Source organism: Typopeltis vanoorti, chromosome 13 (genome assembly GCF_054136105.1).
Source record: "Typopeltis vanoorti isolate ZY-2024b chromosome 13, IOZ_Tvanoo_1.0, whole genome shotgun sequence".
Taxonomy (NCBI): domain Eukaryota; kingdom Metazoa; phylum Arthropoda; class Arachnida; order Uropygi; family Thelyphonidae; genus Typopeltis; species Typopeltis vanoorti.
The window spans coordinates 5,326,849-5,352,671 of NC_143561.1; the positions used below are offsets into that span (position 1 = coordinate 5,326,849).

The window sequence follows — 25,823 nt, forward strand, 5'->3', positions numbered from 1 at the left end:
ATTATTAGTAGCTTTGTGCTTTTTTCCATATTTTCCCAAAATATTTTTGTATGTCTAACAATCATTTCCTACTCTGCTGTTTAGATCCCCAACAAGGACCAACTTTTTCTTTTTCATTGTGTCAGTTGCTTTCTCTAAAGCATCAAAAAATTCTTCCCCTTCTATGTTAGTAGAACATTCTGTGGGACCATAGGCACAAATAAGTCTCATTGTCCAATTTCCCATTCTGATATTAGCCCACATCACTCTTCATGAGACTGCCTGCCATTCAAGATGATCAGCCTCGTATTTTGTGTTGAATACTATGTCTACACCTTCTTTTCCTTGATTGTCATTTCCTGAATGTAACATTTTGTATTTATTGCTGAGAAAGATCTCACCAGTTTTTGTCTTTTTATCCTTTAGTTGGGGATTCAAAACTGCAATTTGCCAGTTTCCATAAAAATGGCAAGATTTTTTCCTTCTCAAAAAAACACCAGTTGGAAGCACATACAGTTGACATCATAAAATTTTGCCTTCACCAGATATATTTGCATTGGTTGTGATTCCAGCCAAGTATATAAATGTAGCATCTTCCTATAGAGATTTTCAGCTTATAGTAGTCCAGCCCATTTCAGAGTTTTCACCAGCACCACCCTTTACTGTTATTTATGCTATTGTCACAACTTCTCCCATCTCTGTGTGTGTGTGTGTGCGTGCATGTGCGCTCGAGCGTACTTAACAGTACAAGTTCTCCTGATGCATAACATATAAAACAAAGCAGTAATTCAGTGTGTTGGAAAGGTATATTACTTCTAGCAGGTGATTTTTGTTCAAAGAGTTTACATTATAAGATCACACCAGAATAATAACAGCATGCTCTTCTCTCTCTCTCTCTCTTAAAATTAATATTACATATCAAAAAATATATAATATTATTATCAAGAAAAGTATTATACTGGAAAGATTATTCTTTTCACTTATGACAAGGTGACACGTCCATGTTTTTAACCAAAGACCCTAGTAGTCATAAGCTAAAATCATTTGTCATTTATTCTGCTGTCTCCTCCCCCCCTTTCTCCTCCTACTTCTGTTCTCTTCAGAATAACTTTGGATAACTTCCAAACTCAAAAATATGGTATATGCATCTGTGCATAAAATTTGCAGTCAAAATGGGAAAGGAAAAAAAAATCATCTTTGTTTGTTTCAAAGTATTATCATTGTCAGTATACATAGAGAGACATAGCTGTGATTAATGTGAGCCATAGATGTCTCGCATTAATCACACAGAAATACACAATTAGATGAACTAATTCTCATCTTTCCATTATTTACTTAACCTGTGTGATAGTGGTTGGTGTGAATTGGTGAAAGATAGGTCATTAATAACTATAATTGTGTAGTTATTAATGACCATTTATAGCTATTCATAGACATTAATAATAACTAGAGCTTGTGCACTGTTGTTGCAATATGGTTGTAGATGTTTTCATTGGTATTTATTATTATTAATAAGAGAGATTGCCAGGGAGTCGGGAACTCTTTGAGTGAGGTCATACTATTTGCATCAAAAGTCATACCTGTTCTTGAATTCCATTCATGCTACTTGCAACACAATATCTAACGGCACTCCATTCCAGTCACGCACCACTCTATGAGAAAAAATCCAACCCTCACTCCCTTCTTGACAGTATTCATTCTCAACTTCTAAGGATGTCCTTGCATCATTTACCCACCCTCCATAAAATGAAAAATTCTATCTACTGAAATTCTGTATAACCCTTTCAGAAGTTTGTGAGTCTCAATCATATCATCTCTCTTTCTCCTGTTTGCTAGTGTCTGTAGTCTATTTCTCAACCTATCTTCATAATTATTCAATATTCCACAATCCCAATATCAATTTTGACATTTCAACATTGCAATTATTCTCTGAGTTGTATTTACAATCTTTGCTATATGACTCTTGAACTTCAACTTCCTGTCTTCTAAAACTCCAAGATCCCTAGTCTGATCCATTTCTTCGGACATAATCCTACCAACCTAATATGACATTAGATATCTAATCACACCAAAGTACTTACATTTATTAACATTGAACCGACAGCTATTTTCGTATATCCACAATTCCAGCCTATTCAAATCATTCTGCAGGTACTACATATCAGCAGCACTTCTGATTATCCTACCTATCTTTGGATCATCAAAAAATAGTTGTGTCACATGTCAAATCCTTCTCAATGTCATTAATGTACGGATTGAATAACAATAGATAGACCAAGGACTGATCTTTGATGCACACCACTGGTTACCTTGAATCTTCCAGATTCACACTCCTCCATATATGTCTTTTTGATATCTGTTCAGTCAGCTACCCTCTTATCAATGCCAGTAGTTTATAATCCAATTCTATAATCTCCAATTTATGCAACAGTCTTCCATGCTGTATTCTGTCAAAAGCTTCTTAGCAAAATCCAAGAGTATCATGGTGTATCCATTCACTTTGTCTAACTCAGCGGTACCATTATTATAGAATGTGAGCTAGTTGCTAAAACATAACCTTCCCTAAGTAAATCATGCTGTTCATTGCAAAGTAGAGATTATCTGTCAACCCATTTCTGAATGCAAGCCATAACCAATTTTTCCAAAATCTTTAGCACCACTCCAGAGATACTAATTAGTTGGTACTTAGAAACAGTGGTCTTTGCACCACCCTTGTGCAATAGGATTACCATACATTCTTTCCACTCCTGTGGAATCTTTTAGCATCCAGTTCAGCTGAACACTCTTTTAGCATTCATGCTGATATCCCACTAGCACAGATGCTATTACGGAATTCTTGTTCAGTTTGTGCAACAGCTCTAGTACTTCCTTCTCATGCACTAGTTTATTCATACATTGAATGAAGAGGGAGCAGTGAGTTCAATGTTGCATATACCAGGTTGATGGCTTTTAGCAAAATGGCTACTCATTAGTTGAACAATCTTTTCTGCATCTGCATTCAGGAAAATTATTCTTTCATATTCATTCTTTATTTTACTTGCAGCATAACGATAGAATTTTTTTGTTGTCTTTAGCTTGCAGAGCCAGTTTCTTTTCATACTCGGACTTTCTGTACAACACTTGTGATTCTTTTGGTCCTCTGCTTATAATTATCACAACTGATATCATCCTAATGCACATGATATTCCTTCTACATCATTTTTTTCTTTCAAATCTATTGCTTAATTAGATTACAATCCATTTCACTCCCACTCTATTTAATCTTCAAATTCTAGGGACACATTCTGATGTCGCATTATTTAAGTATTTTTTAAACACTTCACATGCAATATTGATATACTTCCCATCCAACAACTGATACCATGGCACAGAACCCAGCATACTCCACAGGTGGTCATAATTTCAGTTCAGCATGCAACATTTTCTGAATGGAACATTCATAAACTTAGCCAATTCCCAAGTGAGTATGCTGTGATCACTGTCACCAACCAGAGGCAGAATAGTGATGGCCATAAGTTCCTTCTGTCACATGCTGCTTAAGGAAGTTGTCTTCTCACAACAGCTCAATAGATTCAGTTTCATTCTTCTCATTAGATTTTACAGCTATCCAATCAATATTCGAATAATTAAAGTTCCCCATTATGATAACTCTTTTTCCATTGTCTTTATTTGGCAATCCATTTCTTTGTCACTAGTAACCGATCCACCAGGTCTGTAATAACATCCCACTATGTATTTGATCTTGTTAGACTCCACCTTACAACAGATGGCTTCAGACTCACTGCTACATTAAAACTGTTACTAGTATTGCAGCAGTAATAGGTCTCTCTTTTTCCTCTCTCTTACTAAACTTTCCCTCTCATACTAACCTCTAATCTGATCTGATCTCTTTGGCCATAAGTTCCTTCTATCACATACTGCTTAAGGAAGTTGTCTCACAACAGCTCAATAGATTCAGTTTCATTCTTTTCATGAGATTTCACAGCTATCCAATCAATTTTCGAATAATTAAAGTTCCCCATTATGATAACTCTTTTTCCATTGTCTTTATTTGGCAATCCATTTCTTTGTTACTAGCAACCGATCCACCAAGTCTGTAATAACATCCCACTATGTATTTGATCTTGTTAGACTCCACCTTAAAACAGATGGCTTCAGACTCACTGCTACATTAAAACTGTTATATTGCAGTAATAGGTCTAACTGTATTCATGTCACCTGATATCATTAGCAGCACATCCCCCTCCTCTCCTAACCTTTCTGAAAATACTATACCCTTTGCACTCAAATCATTAATATAAGTAATATACTAATGGTTTTTCACTCTCTTTTTCCAAGTGAGAGAGAAGTGAATTCAACCTTTTCAATCCTCTCTCATACTGAACTTATCACTAGTTAAGTTGTATTGCAGTAATAGGTCTAACTGTATTCATCTCATCTGATATCATTAGCAGCACATCCCCCTTCTCTCCTAACCTTTTTATCCTTTCTGAAAATACTATACCCTTTGCACTCAATACCAGTTAGTATGTCTGCTTCTGATATCCAGGTCTCACTAATGCCTCCAGTACGTGGTTCCAATATATTAACCAAGGCAACAACAAACTCCACACCTTTTCTTCTGATACTCCTAGCATTCATGTACCAATATAATAAGTTACCTGCATGCTTTTTGTGTATACTTTTGTCTGGTCTGTGTGACACAGTTCGACACTAAATAAGAACAGTTATTTAAAGTAAGGAACTAAATAAGAACAGATCACTGTTCTTATTTAGTTCCTTACTTATGCAGACATCTTTACACATGCTTGATAGGTCCAAACTGGATGAACACAGAATCTTTCTCTCTTCATAATTATTTGTATATCAATAACCGTTCCCATCATTAACACAGTTACCTAATATTGCCACTCTTACAAACAGATTCTCACAATTCCTACCATCATAATTCAGTTTCCCTGACTCTCTGTATTATGTCTCATATCAATTAATAATTTTTGAAGACTCCTGATGCCAGATGCATTCAAATATACCATCCCTCTTTTACAAATCCATTGTTTCCTCAAACTCACTCCACACATCCATTCCTTTTACACAGCCTCTGTGCATCGGATTGTTTGCCATCATAGACCTTCATAACTCATTTCCATCATATATAGGTAATATACTAATGGTTTTTCACTCTCTCTTTTTCCAAGTGAGAGAGAAGTGAATTCAACCTTTTCAGTCCGCTCTCATACTGAACTTATGAATTCAAAAATATAATAATGGAATAACTCACATTATAAAAATTATAATCACATCACATAAATTATTATTTAATAGTATAATTTTTGCCTGTGTATCAGAGGCATCTTCAGTGCATTTATAAAGCTAATAATAAATGTACTAGCTTTATAAATGTACTGAAGATGCCTGCGATACACATGCAAAAATTATACTATTAAATTAGCTTTATAAATGTATTGAAGATTGTACTATTAAATAATAATTTGCGTGAGTTATTCCGTTATTATATTTTTGAATTCATATGTCTGCTCATGGTATTTCCTTATTAAAACAAATACTGAACTTATCACTAGTTAAGTCATTGGCACCAACCAGAATTAGGACCTGTTTTGCTTTTCTTTTCTGTTTTTCAATTGCTTGCAGTATATTTTTAATTGACTTCCATTATTCCAGTCTTCCAGGTTGGGGGTTGAGCAAGAGGCTAGTAACCTGTTCTCATAAGAAAACAGTTACACTCGGAAGCATTCAAAAGAAATGGAAAATGCATATATTTAAATGTCACCACATGGAATGTTAGGGAAGGCTAGCTAGGAAAGAAACAGAACTGAACAAACTGTTAAAAGAAGAAAAAAAAGATAAATATAACATTTTAACTGAAACTAAGAAAAAATTAAAAGGAACTGTTAGGAGTCTTCAAAAATTATTAATTGATATGAGACCTAACACAGAGAGTCAGGGAAACGGAATAGTGGGGTAAAACAGAATAAAAGAGCAAACTGTGGTGTAGCTATAATGATAGATCAAAAAAGGAAGACCAGAATTAAGAGCTACACTTTTATTAATGAAAGAATAGCAACTGTGAGACTGAAATTTGAAGAAGACTACCTAACAGTAATAGGAATATATACTCCAGAAGAAGGAAAAATAGAAAGTGAAATGTTTTACATTGACTTATAGAAAAGCCGATGAAAAACTAATTAAAATGACTATTTAATAATTGCAGGAAGTAGGGAACTGATATATACCACAGGTTGTAGGTAGATAAGGAGAATAACATTTAAATCAAAACAAAAACTAATTGAGAGATTTCTCATCATTTTATGAATTAAAAAATCACTTGAAAGCATTTGAAAAATCACAAACACATTTTCCAAGGGAAAAAAAAGATATCCGTAAATATACTTGGAGTGCCAGAGGTCTACAATGTTAATAGACTATATAATCATTAACAAAAAACTATCTTCACAAGTAAGAGACACAACAGTTTGTAGGGGCAATGATATATATTCAGATCATTATCTTGTAGTCTCAAAAATAGCAATACAAGCAAAATGGAAATCACAAAAATTGCAAGAATCTAAAGAAAAAGTAGAAAGAAACTACAAAACTTACCTGCTTCAAGAAAATGGTATTAAGAAACTGTATTAAAACCGATTGATTCACTATTCATCTCAAATTCCTATTTCTTCTTATATAAATGAAGAATGAATAAATATAAGCAAATTAATAAAACAAACAGCAGAAGTTCTTCTGACAAAAAGAAAGACCAAAAGAAGAAAAAGGACTGAAAATTTGGAATGATGAAATAGCAACAACTATAGAAGAAAAGCAACCATCTTAAAAGCTTCACTTGCAGAAACAAACATCAGAATCACTAGAAGCTTATAAAAATAAAAATAAAAATTGCACCAAGGTTCTTGAGATAGATTTATTAGTACTATTCAAAATGATCTACATGGCCATGAAAACATTGCTTATAAATTAATGAAGCATTTGAAAAAATTAGAAATAGATGTAGCAGAAATTTCAGCAATCTCAAAAGAAGAATGGGTACATCATTACATATAACTATGGTACAATCCATCCCTTAGTAATGAAAAAATAGAAAATAAAAATGTATGTAATACGGGAATAGACTTATTGGAGATGGAATTGAAAGAAGCTTTATCAACATCAAAAAAATAGAAAAAAAAAAAAGGGAGGAATTACCTCAGAGTTAATTAAGTATAGTGATATCTCTTTTAAAATAAGATTCCTCAACCTGTTAAATAGTTGTTGGATTACCTGCAATATACCCCAAGAATGGATAAAGACTAAAATAATATCAGTATTTAGAAGAAAAATATAAGTTTATGTGAAAATTACAGAGGTATTCAATTTTCTTTCATAGACATTAGCCACCCGAAATAAATTAAGCAGCATTTTATATAGAGAGAGAGAGCTACAGAGAATTCTCTGCATTCACTAGATCTAGAGAAATTGCATTCTAATTGCTCAAATTTCTTGAAATCATGTTATTTTATTTATCTTGAAACCATATCATTTAATACATATTTCTTATTTAGTTATTGAAATAATTAGCTGCCTGACCTTTTTAGAATAGTGTAAAGTATCAGTGATTGTGTTAAAAAGTAATTACAGCAGACTATCATCCTTGTGCTTACAGTGTCATAATCATTTAGACCAATGTGCAGGTCTCTATTATTACTTCCTTACTATCTTGTCATTTTTATTAGTAGAATTTTAAAATTACATGTTTCAGTAACTTATATTCTATATCTCCCTTTTATCCCAGTTACAGCTAACTGCATTCTCCTAGATTAATTCATGCCTTCATTGCAGGATTTGTAAATATAACAGAAAAACTATTTGATGGGCAAATAGCAAATCACCACAGTCACAACATAGTCACTACAAGAAAATACAATTATGATAAACATTTATGTATTAAAAAGAATATTCAGTTATATTAGTATCTTTTGCAATTAATATGCATGCAGTGAAAAACTTATATTTAAGAAATCCTCAGTGCCATTTAATTTTTTTTTTTTTATGTGAATCATTTAATCGAACCACACATGAAATAACAAACCCATAAAAGGCTGTTAGCTATAATTAGTATTAGTACCATGGGTGGGCTAAAGGCTACATAATCAGGAAATCCTACTCTAGTCCTCTTTGGTCTCTAGACCAAACACAGAATTTGCCATTCTGTCATCAAATACCTGTTGCCTTTTCTCTTCCATTGTGTTTAAATGACAGGCAGATTCAAAGAAACAGTGGGGATGATACATAACCTGATGTGATATAAAAAGAATTAAGGGATAACATTTAACTTTATATGATCTCTACATCAAGCATTTTAACATGAAATTCAGGCTATGAGAAACAAAATATTAAGCTTGCTAGCGAACCACATATATATCTTGTATGTTTCCAGATAAATCATTCTGGAATCAGAAAAAAAATCATTCTTATTACCTAATGGATTAATATACATATATATATATATATATATAATATTTTTTAATTTCAACTCTTTCCCTTCCCCTTCTCTCAATACGCACATGCTTATGAGAGATCGCAAAGCATTTAACACAAGCTTGCCTTCTGTAGGCAAGTGGTTAGGGAGTAAAAAGGAGTCTCTTAACATGTTACTTGAAAGGCTGGGAGTTTGTGTTCATTGTGTAAATGATAATGGGAAGGCTGTATAAAGAATAGTGATAGATGAAAGAGGTTCATTAAAAAAAGTTTGGAGTTGTGCTGTGTATGGATGTTTTCTATTGACTGCTCTTGTTACTGATTATTAGAGGAAAGTGAAGGAATGATAGTGATCAGTGAAATGGAGAAGAAACCCCATAGAAGAACCTGTAAAAAGATATAATGCAGAAACCAAGTGTCTGTGAGAAAGCGATTTGGTAGAGTCTGTGCTAGAGACAGAGGTACCATCTCTTCAATAGATTGCTCACTTATGTCTAAATTCAAGAAATTAGGTGTTTGTGGTGCATCACTCCAAGTGTGAGAATGATATTCTAAGGTTAGGCAGATTTGGGATTTATAAAGTGTTAGTTGTTGAGCTGGAAATTTTTTTTTTTTTTTTTTTTTTTAACAAAAAAAATAATTTTTTTTCAGGCTTGAAGGAGCTATGGATGTGATGTGTTTATATCACCTCCTGTCTTAAAAGCTATTAGCTTTTAAGACAGGACTGTGTTTTGATAGCATTAAAATTCATTTGATTATCTTCACCCAACTTGAGAATGGTATGGTGATCAGTGTATAAGATATTGGTTATGTAAGGTCTTGAAACTTTGATCGTTTCACTACTACGAAGTTTCTCAGATGATGGAGAAGAATGGAGAGTACTGTTTAATACTAGATTATCAGACACATGTATTCACAGGAATAAAGAATCATAATTTTTATGAATGCAAATATTTTGACCAGAAATTAACAGGCCATCATCAGTGCATCAGCATAAATCACAAGGTGAAGCTAGAACAAAGAACATTAATCCTATTTACAAAGCTGAGCCATGTGCTATAGTGCCACCATACAGGTGATTAGAAATAAAATGAGATTGCAATTAAAGCTAAAAATTAAATTAAATGTAATTTTAGTTTTTATTTAAATTTATCTAAATTTTGTTATAATAACAAAATTTAGATAAATGATAGAATGGCACATCATTATATATATAGAGAGAGAGAGATGGGGTGAAATGAAGGGAAACATGCTATTGCTTTCCATTTATGAGGGTGAGACTCCCAAATATTGGCAATGAAAAGACTATAGCCTCCCAAAAGTCTGTATAGGAGTACCACTCAGACCCATAGTCAACTAAATAAATATCCCTACCTATTGCCTAGCCAAATTCCTAACTCATCTTTTAAGCTCCTGTATAGGCCACACAGTCTATTAGCCTTCAAGACGAAGTGATACAAGATACCATACATGGCATACACATAACAAGTGACAAGGTTAGAATGGAAATCCACTGGATTTTCCAGAACACAGGGAAATATCACTAAAATATGTTGAAAACAGCTATGGCGGCTGGGCCATGTGACTAGATCAGACAATTTACCTAAAATAGCACTAGAGGGATTGACTTCTGGTAAATAAACACTGGGGACAACCTAGAATCACCTGGATAAATAACAATAGAAATTGTGCTGATTCTTCATTCTTTACCGTGTTATAGAGATCCCTGGAGAGACTATGTCAGGACTCTCACCTTTATAGGGTCCCAACAGTTTATATAGACTATAGGTAATAAAGAAGAAGACAGGCCATGAGCTTCTGTGAAAAATTCGTCACACTTTTTGACAAAAAAAAAAAAAAAAACTAACATTTCAACCCACAGACACCATGGTCATGAATACCTTCCTTGTCTCTCCGAAAGACAAATCCTCCTCTCTCTTATCTGGGAGTTTTTCATATTCCCTTGTTCTTGTAGCCTATGTTATTATGGACACTGGTCGTTCCACACAAATTCATCTTGGAGAACATCAAGAATATATTTCGCTAAAGAATCAATAAATCTGGTTTAGCAAGCCTTGTCAACGGAGCATAGAATTCAGTGGAATAATACTAAAGTTCTACACGAAAGTTATTTTCTTTGGAAAGATTGTACAAAGAAAGCTGTGAAGCACACATTCACAATCCTAACCATAACAAAAAAAAAAAAAAAAAAACTGCATTAAAGTTTCTCAGTTTTGTGAAGTTATCCTAACTAATACTTGCCATCTGTGTGTTTCATGAAAATTGTAATTAATTATTTAAATTTAAAATATTTCTTAATTTTTTCTCAATATCTATTAATGTAGGTAGAGTTATCCTCCTGCATCAATAGCACATGTAATATCATGCACTTTTGTTCGTTTTTATGTTTATCTCATTTATATTTATATTTATGCATAGCTCTATTCCAATCATCTGGAATTCATCCCTCTGTCCTAGCCTTCTGAACTATGCAGTTCAGCCACTGTAAGACTTTTATTCTTCCATACTTGAGCATTTCTGGTTGAATATCGTCTACTCCTGCTGCCTTTCCACATTTCAGACTTTTGATGGCTTTTTCTACTTCAAGTATGAATATGTATTACTGACTGCATGCCTTGTCAGTGTTTTTTATCACTGTGCTGTTATCACTGCTTCTTTCATTTAGCAATTTTTCGAAGTCATTACTCCATACTTCAAGGATATCATTTTCTCCTGTTTTCATGTCACCTTTATCATCTCTAATTCCTCTTACAGCACTCTTTCCTCCATTTCTGAGCTTCTTCAACAACCTCGGAAATATCTTGCCACCTTCTTGATATTTATTTTCTATGTTCTTCCAAAGTCCTCCCATGACTTTTGTTTAGCTAGTTTTACATAGTGTAAAACTAGCTAAATAAAACTGAATTTTCAATATGAAATTCAGTTTTATGCTGCTCAAGACTAAATGGTGATCACTTTCAATTTCAAATCCTCTGTACACTCTGGTATCCTGCACCAGGGAGAAAACATCACAATCAACAATAACAAACACTGAGACTTTTCTTATTCCTTGTCTCTTCTCTCCATGTGAATTTGTGCACATTTTTATGTTGGGACATTGTGTTAGTAATAACCAGTCCATGTCCTGAGCAGAAATCCAACATTTATTCACTTACATCTTGATTTTTAAATCGAGAAATAAATAACGCAGAGTAAGGCTCACAGATTTTATTACAAAAATTAGGTGAGCTTCAATTCCAGCTGATATAATCGTCATCAGGAAAGGCAGTAAAGAACGTATGAAAACATCAGCACACTTAACAAATGTTATTTTAAATGAACATAGTTGATAATATAATAATCTAATCATGCATGTCATTAAATACATCATGTGTGGTGCATGTGTTGTTTGTCTTCAGGTAATTATGCATAAGAGAGGTCTTGTACGTTACACAAAATGAATGAAAGGTTTACAGATTTCGTACAGTATAAGACCTTGGTTTTTGTTCAAGGTTCCATGTGAACGAATCACTTCAAGAATACTCCTTTAACATTCTAGTAGAAAAAGATTTTCTTCTGAGTATCACATGGAAGTAGATAGCCAATCTGTATCATGATGTTCAGAAAAGATCTGTGTGCAGGAAGACCACTTTTTTCCTTTCATTTTATGTCCTTATTTTCTTCAGATTTTGAAACTTCTTCCCATCTGAGTGATTTGAAGCTTGCATAAGAACACGAGATCCTATATACCTCAGGTATTTTACAAATAGAACATTTGTGTTTAGCAAATGTAGGAAGTTTTGTAAAATATGGACTGGTTTGAAGGCAGTTTCGATGTTAACCGTATTTAAAAGACTTGCTATATGTCTTGATGTTACATATATGCAAGGTAAAGAAATAATGCTTTTGTCATTAATTTCTGGAGATGTACAGGCCAGTTTATTGGAGATTTTTTTTTATTATTTTTTTTTAATAACCTTCCTGAATAGCCATTTAGAAGGAATCAGTTCAACAAGAGAAAAAAAATTGTTTCATCATGCTTAATAATTCCTAAGGCCTGATTTTTTAAGATTGTGATGACACCTAGTATTGTTTTGGTTAGTTAAATGAGCTGGCATGTAAATATCCTGTTTTCTGTAGACACCTATCTCTATGACTCCATCGTTTTGTAAGAACATCCAAAAATGTGGTGATATCCATCAGTGGAAGGCATTGATACTACTGTCATTCATTATCATCATCATCATCATGCATATCGAGGATTTAGGCCTAGCATGGCCGTCATCGTTTAAAAGGACGTCCTGATTTTCTTTTTCCTAATGGCTTGTTTTGGTAATCTTTCTAATTTCATTCTTTGAATGTGTTCCGTCTATTTAGGTTTATATTTTTTAATTTTTTCTATTACTGGTTCTTGGTTTAATTCTTTCATAATTTCTTCATTTCTTTTGTGATCAAATAGGGTATACTTTGCAGTTTTTCTCATAAACTTCATTTCTGCTGTTATTAATCTTTGTTTGTCTTTTTTGTTTTATTGTCCAGATTTTGTTTCCATACATTAAGACTGGTAGGGCTAATGTATTGTATACTTTTAGTCTGGTTTGTTTTTGAACTAGGTTTGGTTTAAATATAGAGTTAATTACATCTGTTATTTTTAAATATTTTGCAATTTTTACGTTTATATCTTTTTCATTTTCATATGTGATCATATATCCTAGGTAGTTAAATGAATTCACCTGTTCTAAGATCTTGTTATCTATTACTATTGTAGTTCTTGCTGGATCTTGTCTGTTAAAGGCCATAGTTTTTGATTTTTCTGTTGATATTATCATACCATAATCTTTGGATATCTCATTTAGATCTAAAATAGCTATCTGTAAGTTATCTTCAGAATTCGTAATTATTATTTGGTCGTCGGCAAAGAGGAGAGTGTTTAAGTTTACTGTAGGAGAAAGTTTAATTCCTTGATGTAAATTTTTATTTCATTTTATTATTATTTCGTTTAAGTAGATATTAAAAAGAGTTGCCGAGAGAGGTCATCCCTGTTGGACCCCTTGGTTTATCTCTCTCGTATATGATAGCTCATGATTTAATCTTATTTGTATTTTATTATTTTCATATATAGTTGTGATAGCTTTTAAGATATTATTTGGTATTTGTCTTTCTTTTATTATGTTAAATAATGTTTTTTTTAACTTTATCAAATGCTTTTTCAAAGTCAATAAATGCAATATGTGTGATTCTAAATTGTATTCTCTTCTTTTCTCTATTATTAATTTTAGGCAAAAGGCCGGGTCTATACATGGTCATCCTTTTCTAAATCCATTCTGTACTTCTAAAATAAAGTTTTCGGAATATTTCATTAGTTTGCTATTTAAAATTCTGCTATATATCAGGAATTTAGTATATTGATACCTCTACAGTTTTTAGGATAATCTCTATTACCTTTTTAAAGATAGGAATCACAATTGCTTTTTTCCATTCTATTGGGGGGATACCAGTTGAATAAATTTTATTTAAAAATAATAAGAGTCTTTCTTTAAATCTTGTTCATGCATATCTATATAGTTCTGAACCTAGCTTATCTTCTCCACGTGATTTTCCGTTTCTTGTTTCTTTCAGGCTGATTTCTAATTCTTCTTTAGTTATTTCCTTTTCATTTTCGTTAATTGTTTGACGCTTGTCATTTTTAAAATATTTATCTATCCACAGTTCTGCGTAGTAATTTAGAAATTCTTCTAATTTCAATTCAGTGTTTAATTTTATGTTTTCTTTGGTATCTGCATTTAAGTGTTTCAAAATCTTATGTACATTGGGTCTTATTTTATATAAATCATGTTGTAAATTAGAAAAAATTTGTTCCATGATTCTCTATGTTTTTTTCTGACTTCTCTTTTAGCTATGGATCTTATTCTTTTATATTCTATTTCATCTTTAATCTTTTACTGCTTAAACATTTGTGATAGGCTTCTTTTTTCTTTTTGATTATTTCTTTGATTGTATCATCCCAGATCTTCAGTTTTTTCCACATAGCCTTTAAAAGAATGTGGAGAACCGACCAGGGCTTCTGACCTAATGTCCAATCCTCACCTTCTCGTGGTGCACCCTGTTGGGTATCTACCTAGATACTGAATGAACGAGGATGGGCTGGCAATTTGAGATTTAGCCGACCAAATTGTATTCTTATTGGTTAAACCAAAATACAAAATGATGGTACAACATGACAAATTTCATGCCGGCTGGAGCATCGCCTGGTTAAACAAGGCCCTCATTGTTTTCGCCAGGGAACCAGGGCGAACAGCAAAAAGTCACCTACTGGAACAAATCTGAAAACACACCCCAACTCAACATCACCAGAGTTAAAGATCGGTACTATCAACATAAGAAGCCTGAATTTCAAAGAAATGGAGCTATCTGAGGAATTAGATAAGTACCAGATCGACATAATAGAGATGACTGAAACAAAAAAAGACAAAAACTGGTGAGATCTTTCTGAGCAATAAATACAAAATGTTATATTCAGGCAATGACAATCAAAGAAAAGAAGGAGTAGCCATAGTATTCAACACGAAATACAAGGCTAATCTTCTTGAATGGCAGGCAGTCTCAAGTAGAGTGATGTGGGCAAATATGAGATTGGGGAACTGGACAATGAGACATTTGTGCCTATAGTACCACAGAAGGTACTACTACTAAGGTAGAAGTGGAGGAATTTTTTCAGGCTTTAGAGAAAGCAACTGACATGATGAAAAAAGAAAGGTTGGTCCTTGTTGGGGGATCTAAATAGCAGAGTAGGAAATGATTGTCAGACATACAAAAATGTTTTGGGAAAATTTGGTGAAAAGAGCAAAGCTAATAATAATGGCAGATATCTGTTGGATTTCTTCTCAGGACATGGACTGGTTATTACTAACACCATGTTCCAACATAAAAATGTGCACAAATTCACATGGAGAGAAGAGGCAAGGAATAAGAAAAGTCTCATTGACTATGTTATTGTTGATAATAATGTTTTCTCATTGGTGCAGGACACCAGAGTGTACAGAGGATTTGAAATTGGAAGCGATCACTATTTAGTCTTAAGCAGGATAAAATTGAATTTCATATTGAAAAGAATAACATGTAAGAAAGTTTTAAAGCAAATAAAGTTTTGCAGCCCTCATATGTGAACTGTAGAATAAAATACACAAAGATTATTGAACAAAAAATGAAAGAGTTTGAGAACAGGAACCAAACCTTGGAGATTCTGGGGCATGCCTTGAAGAAAACTCTGATTGATTCAGCTAGAGGCATGTGATGAAGTTGTCTGCAAGGATAGAAAAATTAGAACTCCATGGTGGACACGGGAAGTTAAAGTGGCAGTGAAGGAAAAGAAGAAAGCATATCAAAAGTTCCTGGCAAATAAGTCAGCTTGTGCTCTTAGAGAATACAGAGACAAATGTAAGACAGCTAAAAACTGTGTAAAACTAGCCAGGAATGGAGGAAAGAGTTCTGTAAAAGGAGTTAGAGATGATAAAGGTGACATGAAAATGGAAGAAAAAGATATCCTTGAAGTATGGAGTAATTACTTTGAAAAACTGCTAAATGAAACAAGCAGTGATGACAGCACAGTTTTAAAAAACACTGACCAGGCATGCAGTCAGGAATACATATCCATACCTGAAGTAGAAAAAGCCATTAAAGGCTTGAAATGTGGAAAGGCAGTAGATGATATTTGACCAGAAATGCTGAAGTATGGTGGTATAAAAGTCTATGCAGTGGCTGCACTGCATAGTTCAGAATGCCTGGACAGAGGGACGAATTCCCAATGATTGGAGTAGAACTCTAATTGTACCCATATTTATAAAAAGGGAAATAAAACTGAATGTGAGAATTACAGAGGTATTTCCCTACTGAGTGTTCCTGGTAAGATATATGCAAGTATACTTGAGAAAAGGTTGAGAAGAATTATGGAAGAAAAGCTTGGTGAAGAACAAGCTGGATTCAGGTCAAATAGAGGCTGTCAGGATCAGATCTTTAGTTTATGACAAATAGTGGTGAAATCATGGGAATATAACAAAGATCTGTATTTACGTTTTGTCGATTTGGAAACGGCATATGACAAGGTGCCAAGAGAGAAGAAGCTATTCAATATGCTACAGTTCTATGGTGTCAATGGGGCATTATATCAAGCAATACTTATCTTTATTTGAGTTGTAAGTCAGCAGTTAGAATTGAAAGAAGTACCGGAAGATGGTATAATGTTAAATCTGGTGTGAGATAAGGATGTACATTATCCACTCTATTATTCATTATCTATATGGATCACATTATGAAGGATAGTGGTATTAAACATGATATCAAAATTGGAGATGTTAATGTCTGCTCGTTGCTTTATGCGGACGATGTTATACTTCTAAATAAATCTGCTACAAGTCTGCAAGATTCACTGACTAAATTGAATAACTGTTGTAATAGATATGGTATGAAGGTCAGCAATAACAAGACAAAGACAATGAAATAGGCATAAGCATTGAAAATGTCAACTGTGTTTTGAATGGAACAAGTAAAACATTTCAGCTACTTATGCATGATTTTTAGTGAAGATGGTAAATTAAATATAGAAATAGTCAACAGAATCAGCAAATCTGGTATGGTAGGAAGTCAATTGAATAAATTCATATGGAATAAGAGAGAAATTGGTCGTAACACTAAATTAGCTGTATACAAGACAGTGTTCAAATCAGTTTTAAATTATGGATCTGAGAGCTGGGTCAGAAGTAAAACACTTGACCAAAGACTAGAGACTGCAGATATGAGACTCCTGAGAACGATTGGAGGTGTGAACAGATGGCATCAGTGGCAATATCATATTAAAAACGAGGATATTAGAAAGAACTTGATGTTAGCATCCAGGAATGCGTTAGGAGAGCTAATCTCAGGTGGTATGGTCACTTAAACAGAATGGGCGAGGAAAGATTAGCAAAACAAGTGTTCTCTGTCTGGTTGGCAGGAAAACGACCCAGAGGAAGACCAAGATATAGGTGGATTGATACAGTACAAAGTGCCTTAGACGATAGAAATATAAGATCTGGTAATATTGGCATCTTGACAAGTAACAGACTTATTTGGAGGAAAATTGTAGATAGGAAGTTACTAATGATGTAAATTTTTCATGTAGTACTATTATATCCTTTTGATGATGAATATCATTCTATTTCTATTTCTTTATTTTGTTTTATTTTATCTAGATATTGGATATTAGATATTTATTTTATCTTTCATTTTGTAAGAAAATCCAAAAATGTGGTGATATCCTTCAGTGGAATTCATTGATACTACTGTCATTCAAATCTCATTAACCCCTTAACGTACCAATTAAAAATCTGAAAACAGTAGTTTTTCTGTCAATGTTTTGGGGGAGGGTGATTTGCTGGATTTGTGCAAATGCAAACAAAATAGCCGATACACGCCGTTGTCAACTTTTCTCGGCTGAAAGGAAATAGGTACGAGATTGTCTAGTGTCTATATTCGGTTGTATTTATATGTGAAACCAAAATTCAAATTCAATTTTGGTGCAATAAACAAAAGACATGTCACAGACATCTTTGTATGTTAAGGGGTTAATGCTATAACTTTTAGTGAGGTTGCACCAACCAATGCCAAAAACTCTACCCTCTTATTCCTGATGCTTCTGGCATCATTGTACATACTATTGCATCCTCTTTGGTCCCCAACTACCTGTACACCATGTGTTGACTACTCCATTCAAAATTTTCACTTGAAATACTATATTCTGGTAATTTTTTTCGTGACGTTCATATGCACTTGCCTTATGGGTGCTTGCATATATTTATATATATACACACACACATACCCACATCTACCCTAATAACTTTAGTTTCCTTGACTTTGCTCTTCTATACTCTCAGTGAATAATGTTAAACTTGTATTACTTAAACCACATTAATTCAAAGATAGAATTCCATATATTACATGAGCAAAGAATTCTCTATGTTCTTGGAAGAAATCATGGTTACACTTTCTCTATAGTAGGAGGTGGAAAGCTAGTTTTTGAATAGGAACAAAAGTTGAATTTTCAGTCAACAGTTATTTGGGAAACATCTTGGACATTTAACAATGTATGCTTGATGGACAACGTTGTTAATCGTGCCAACTTTCTGGCTAGATGGACTATGAATATATCTTCTTGTAAAAATGGACATTTTGTAAAAATAACAAGAAACGATTCTGTCTTGGAAGATGGGGTACAGGACAATCTATGAATTCCTGGAGGTCTCCCATGAAAGGTGTGTGTCATTAGATACATCATGTGTGGTGCATAATGTCACATTGTCCAGAATTGTATTCAACCTTATGATTTACAGTTTGGTAGGATCGTTAAAAAGCAATCTTTTAGTAATAGGGACATCTTATTATGATATTCTGAGTAATTGTGATACATTGCTCTTCCTTTGTTGGCCATAATAATAACCAAACTTCTGAATAGCTAGAGATTCATTTATAGTAGCATTAAGTTTGGAATATTAGTTCTATACAAAACTTCAGATCTTAATGTATTAGCAATTTTTGTACAGGAAGGTCATGAATACCTCTCTTGATAATAATTATATAATAAAAAAATAGAATCTAGAAGAAACTGCATCTTCCATATCTTTAGTTAAAGCATCAATCTCGTAAATAGTGAAGAGGTAACCCAGAGATTAATTTTCTGTTGATTAAAAATGTTAGAAGATTATTCATGCAGAAATGGTTTCATATTTTTTCCAGGAAATGTTGCTAAGCCCTTTGGTTAGTTTTATCTTAATTTAAGAGCAGAATGAATAGTGATTAATTAGAAATGTATAAACAATACCAAAGAGTTAATCATCATTTTCATTCTGCAAACCTAATTGTTATTAGGTGTATTTCACAAAATGCACTGCATCTGTTAAATGTATTTTGTCCATTCCTTCATATGCTTATTATTCCTCAGATCTTGGTTGGTGAATTTTATTGAATTTGGTGCCCGAGATCCTTACTAAAATTTGGCAAAACATTTCAAACAGTATATGTAAAGTAATAGCCCTACTCTGAACAGATAAAATGTAATGAAATCTGCTATTAAAATAGTATAATGCATTAGGATCCACATAAAAATTTGTTAAATCATCTTAGTGTTCACTTCTGTTTGACCATTTTTTTGTTGGCAAACCTAAACAAAAGAGAATTATATAATAAAATTACTTCACTGCATAAGTCAGAATGGCTCCAGTTTCAGTTCTGCTATTGAATGATGTCACTATAAAAGAATGCTGTTATGAAATGTTTCTTTTATGATTATTTCAGATCAATTTTCATACTTGTAAGATTCAGAGACTATCTTATAAATGATGCTTGTTTGGACATTTAGAATAAGTTTTCTATCACTTCATTATGCTTCTCTTTATATTTATGACAGCTTTATTAAAGAATTTGGTCACTATTCTCCTGAAGAAACTGATAATTATATGCATATCATTACATAATAATTAATAATGTTCTCTTTTTTATGAGGCCTAATGCTATGGCATTTGCATTCATAGCGCTAGGCCAGCTGAAGAAATATGTTCCGAATTCAATTCTAGTCACTGACTAGAGGAACTTTTTCTAACCCTTTCTTCAACTGGTTCCCAAGTTAGTTAATCTCTGTCATGAGCAAGTGGACTTTTCTCCCAGAAACTCAGGTTTTGTCCCATAAAATCAAAAAAATCAACCATAGAACCAACCCTATTTCAGGCAATAAGATATTGCATTAATTAAGGCCCACAAGATGGTGGCACTTGTCTGCCTCTCCTCACTGGATGCTGTTTAAAGTTAGTGACTAGTCTTGGGCCAGCTATTTCTGATTGGTTAGTGGAGATTGACTTCCCCTCAGTCTCAAGTTAGATAGTGGTAACACTGCCTCACCTAATCCCTTTGGGGAGCAAAAGGTTTTTGCAGATTTTTTTATTTTTTTATGATACCTCACCCACAAGAGGTTGAAACATATACCACATCAATACTGTTAGTGGTGGGTTGATAATTTGGCGATCTTTCTCTGGAAATACAAACTTTTCCAAACTACTTCAGTTCTTCCATAATCACATGGTAGTCTCATATGGGTATTAAATCATCATCTTCGGTAAGAACCATTAATTGTAATTTTTTAAAAAAAAGTTTTACTTGGATTATTATCTGTGCATTGAGAATGTCTTGATTATAGTATTGTACCATATGCATATACTCATGTACAGTATTCATGCTAACTCGACATAACTAGTGAATGGTATTCATTAAGAAAGAAAAATAATATACATTTAAGGAATGAAATAATGTAGAACTATTATAAAGAATGAGATGAAACTTATGAAATCCAAAAATGTAAGTTGGTTAAAAGAAAAAAGGGAAAAGTAGCAATGAAGATGAATCAAAAATTCCACAAAAACATATCTTAAAAGAATAGGTGGGGGGTTAAGCATAGTAAGAAACACTAACCTATGTGGATACTGAGGTTCTTATATTGATGAAATTGTTGCTTAACTGAAAGAAAGAAAAGACTTTAAATAATAATAATAAAAATCAGCTAACGCCTTTTTATTCCCATATAGGGAGTAGGTGTGGCCATTTTAGCCCAATCTAACTTTTGGAGACTGAGTGGGCATTTCAGTCTCCACTGGTACCCAATCAGAGAAAGCTGGCCCAAGGCTATCGCTAATTAAGGGGCATGCAGTGAAGAGACAGCTAAAAAAGTGCTGCCATCTCGTGGTCCCTAACACAATATATTTAATGTCTGAAATAGTGTGGGTTCTACGGTCAATTTTCTTGAGTTTATGGGACGAAAAACCCTAGTTTCTGGGAGAAAAAACCAGCTTGCCAATGCCAGAGATCGATTAACTCGGGAACTGGTCGAAAAAAGGCTTAGAAAAATTTCCTGTAGTCGCTGACTAGATTTGAAATCAAGTCTTCCTTCATGCAGCCAAGTTCTGTGGTGTGCAAAGGCCACATCCATTGAGCTACACAGGCTCATTAAATAATGTTGTTTTGTCTATCTATATACACATCCATAATTTTACTTTTGTATCCATGAAAATATTTTGGTGACCAGGATTACATCCTGGTCACCAAACAATTTTCATGGATATAGGCACATAAATTCAGTGAAGTTTAAAAAAAAAATGTTTAAACAAGGGATAAATTTGTATTGTATTTTGAATCCCAGTGAATGTATACACCATTATATGCTTGCCATTTCTTAAGTTATATTTCAACTTTTATTCATCTCTTTCTTCTTCTTTAACGAATAACACATACTATTATTTTGCATGAAATACTGATACTACTACCAGCTATAAAAATTCAAATTGCATAATTACTATCATCTTACTTATTGGACAAAAAAAAAGTTGACTCTAGCAAGCAGCATTCCCAACTGTCATTAGAGAATGAAAACATGGTAATGTTTTTTTTTTTTTTTGTTTTTTTTTAAATGAGCTTCAGTTTTCAGTTTAAATCATAAACAATCTTGCTGAAAATATACAACTTCAGAAAGTTAACTAATCATTTCTTAGTCCATGCCCTATTTTAATATATGACTGAGTTAAATATATCATATGTTACACTTCAAAGAATACCAAAGTACTGATATTTTAAAAATTAAATATTTTTTTTTAAGCAGCAGACATCTGCTCGAAATGCAAAACCTAGAAAAGAAAAAAGATCTAAATTACAGGAAGGTGGAGATACAAAGTCAAAGTTGTCACCAGCAGAAGGAATAGTTCCACAAATGAAAGCAACAGCTGGAGGTGATGCCGATTCCCTTACAAAAAAGAAAAAGAAAGAAGGCAAAAAAAAAGACAAGGAAAAATCTCAAAAAACAAAGAACAAAAAGGTATTCTTATATATAAGCTGTTAATATTTGTATCGTTTTTTTTTATTAAATTTGTATTGTAATTAAAATTGTATTGAAAATTTTATTTATTATTTTTTGTACATATTTCAGAAGCTATTAACCTTGCCATCAATAACTTTTCTAAGATTTTTATGCAGAATTTGTCACCCCCTTGCAGGTACCATCCAACTCTGGTGTAGCTGATAGTTCCTATATCCTAGCAAGTTTGTCTTTCCACCTGAAGATCATGGATGCTGCTGACTGAGGTGTCTATTATTATATTTCATTATAGCACAGTTCAGTCTACAGCAATTTGTGGGTCCACAGAAATAATTTGTTATAGTGCTTAGTTTATTTTAATACTTTCACGTTGGGACAATAGTAGCTCACTCACCACAAACTTAACCACCTGGCGAAGTGAGCAAATTTTCCACCATTTTCATTCCTGCGTATTGTCGGATTCTTCACTTTTCGACAGTTTCTTCGATTGTAACTAATCCTGCATTGCGGATTAGTTACAATCAAAGAACATTCTGTGTGAAACAGAATGTTCTTTTTCAGAATATATTAAAAACAATAATTAAAGATAACAATATAATTGATTATTATTATTATTATTATTATTATTATTACGGGTATCTCCATGGAGTCAGTAGACTCATCGCGGGAGACCCAAGCTAGCAAAACAATATCTGTCATATCTCTTCTTGAATTCATTTACAGATGAAGAGCTCACAACAAAGTCAGGCAATGAATTCCACTCATTCACCACCCTCCAGGCAAAAAACCTTGTTCTGACACCTTTGTTAACCACACTCTTCTTTAATTTCCAGAGATGACCTCTTGTTCTTCCATCACTATCACACAGCTGAAACATTTCCCCTGCATCAATCCTATAAAAACCTTTTAGTAATTTGAATGTTTCTATCATATCCCCTCTTCTTCGCCTATCAACCAATCTCTGCAATCCACAAGCTCTCAATCTATCAATGTAGGGAGCATTTTTTATATCACTCACCAACTTGGTCACTCTTCTCTGAACCCTCTCCACGGCCTCCTCATCTCCAAGGAATCCAGGTGACCAGACCTGAGCACAGTAATCCAAATGTGGAAGTATCAATGCTTTATAAAGGGGAATAATAACCTCTTTATCTCTGGATGTCAGTGTGTTCCTCAACAACCAAGTAATCCTATGTGCAATCTTGGACACCTTAGCAATGTGTCCTCTGAACTTCATCTCCTTATCTACCAATACCCCTAAGTCCCTAGCCTCATCAATCTCTTGGAGTACCTTTCCATCGATGTAGTACACAGCTGGTAATCTTTTAATCCCAAAATGCAAGACTTTACACTTTTCCACATTGAACTGACATCCATTTTCTTTTGCCCATTTTATCAGCTTATTTAAATCCTCCTGCAAACTTTCAACATCAGCTTGATTTTTTATTGCACTACACAACTTTGCATCATCAGCAAACAACTGAATATCTCCCTTTAAGCCGTTTCCTATATCATTTATATACAAATTAAACAACATTGGCCCAAGCATAGAGCCCTGAGGCACACCACTGGTCACCTGCCTCATTCTGGACTCGGCTCCTCCATACACCACCTTATGGTATCTCTCCCTGAGCCATTCTCCTATCCATATCACCAATTTAATATCCATTCCCATCTGCTCCAATTTGCGTAACAGTGTTCTATGGGGTATCCTGTCAAAAGCCTTAGCAAAATCCAGAAGTACCACTGTGTAGCCAGTTCCTTTGTCCAACTCTGATGTTATTCTATTATGGATAGTTAATAGATTGCTAAGGCAGGATCTACCTTTAACAAAACCATGTTGGCCTCTATAGAGTATCATATCCTGATCCACCCATTCTTGAATTTTGTCTTTAACCAACTTTTCCAATACTTTTACCACTACTCCTGAGATGGTGATTGGTCTGTAATTCAATACTGCAGTTTTAGAGCCACCCTTATGCAAAGGAACCACTTTGCCTAACTTCCACTCCCTAGGGACCATACCAGAGTTCAAACTTAAATTAAATATCCAGGTAAGAGGGGTTGACAATTCATTTGCACATTCACGCAACACCCGAGCTGATATTCCATCTAAGCCTACCGCAGTGTTTGCATTTAAGTTTCGCAATATATTTAATACCTCTGATTCTTTAGCTTCAATTCTCACATTAGGTATTGCTATAGGTATAGAGATATCCTCACTTGGGTGATAGACTTTTGAGAAGTGATCACTCAGTAACTCGACTATTACATCTGATTTTGTCACCTCAATACCATCAGCACCCACTAAGGTTATCCTTCCGAAGTCATTCTTCCTCTTACTTGCCACATAGCGGAAGAACTCTTTGGGATTACCCTTGATCTCTTTGGCTAAGGTCTTCTCATAATCTGATTTAGCTTTTCTTACTATGCTGGTAACCTTCCTAGCTTGAGCCTTGTACTGCTCATGGGTGTCCTGATCGCCCTTCTCCTTGTAAATTCTCCATAACATTTTCTTTTTTTGTAGTTCAAGCTTGATACTACTGCTCATCCATCTAATGCCTGCCTTGTTTGACCTCCTGACCATGGGGACACAATCTGATATTGCTTTCCTCAGATACCCGCTGATTTTATCCCAAGCACTGCTAACATCTTTCCCTTGCAATATGTTCTGCCATGGGATGGCTGCAAGCTCACTCCGAAGCTTGTTATAATTGCCTAACCTGTAGTTTCGTACATACCGCTTCTTAATAGAAAAATCCACAGATTTTGCAACCTCCCAAGTCAATACCACATGATCGCTTTCACCAACTGGAGGTAACGAGGTCACCTTACTTAAGCATATAACCTCTGAACCAATAACCAGGTCCAACACTCTCACACCACGTGTCCCTTCAGTTACGTGCTGTTTCAAGTAATTATCTCGTAGCAGATGTATGAACTCCATTTCCTTTTTGCTACGTGATATTTCCTCCTTCCAATTGATATCACCATAATTAAAATCCCCCATAATAATCACTAAGCCTTCACTCATTGCACTAAGTTGCTGATGCATGAATTCAATATCTCCCCCTGTACTCCCTGGCCTATAGCAGCATCCAACTGTATATTTGGTTGCGTTGGTCACTATTTCGCACCAGACTGCCTCAAATGAACTCTCATTCACATGTCTATCATCATGATATACTACTTTCTTTGGCTGCAACACATCAGCTATCATCAACAGTACTCCTCCTCCTGTTCTATCTTCTCTATCCTCCCTGAAAATACTGTACCCATCACATTCAATTCCAGTGACCACATCTTCTGCTGACAGCCAAGTTTCACTAATGCCTACAACTTTTGGTGAGATTTCACTGACTAATGCCAAAAATTCTTCTCTCTTATTTCTAATGCTTCTAGCATTGGTATACAAAAATTGCAGATTCCCTCTAGATCTTGTACCGGCTTTAGAACTGATATATAAGTC

The 25,823-nt window shown here is 34.0% G+C and overlaps 1 protein-coding gene across 2 annotated transcripts in view; it reads left to right on the forward strand.

The window, feature by feature from the left end:
• The window catches only part of Chd1 (chromodomain-helicase-DNA-binding protein 1), a 557,090-nt gene that overhangs the window by 414,868 nt on the left and 116,399 nt on the right, over window positions 1–25,823 (forward strand). For both annotated transcript variants that reach the window (XM_090402402.1, XM_090402403.1), the window contains exon 31: window positions 22,142–22,354. In XM_090402402.1, the coding sequence (XP_090258528.1) occupies window positions 22,142–22,354 (213 nt within the window). The remainder of the gene's footprint in view (window positions 1–22,141; window positions 22,355–25,823) is intronic.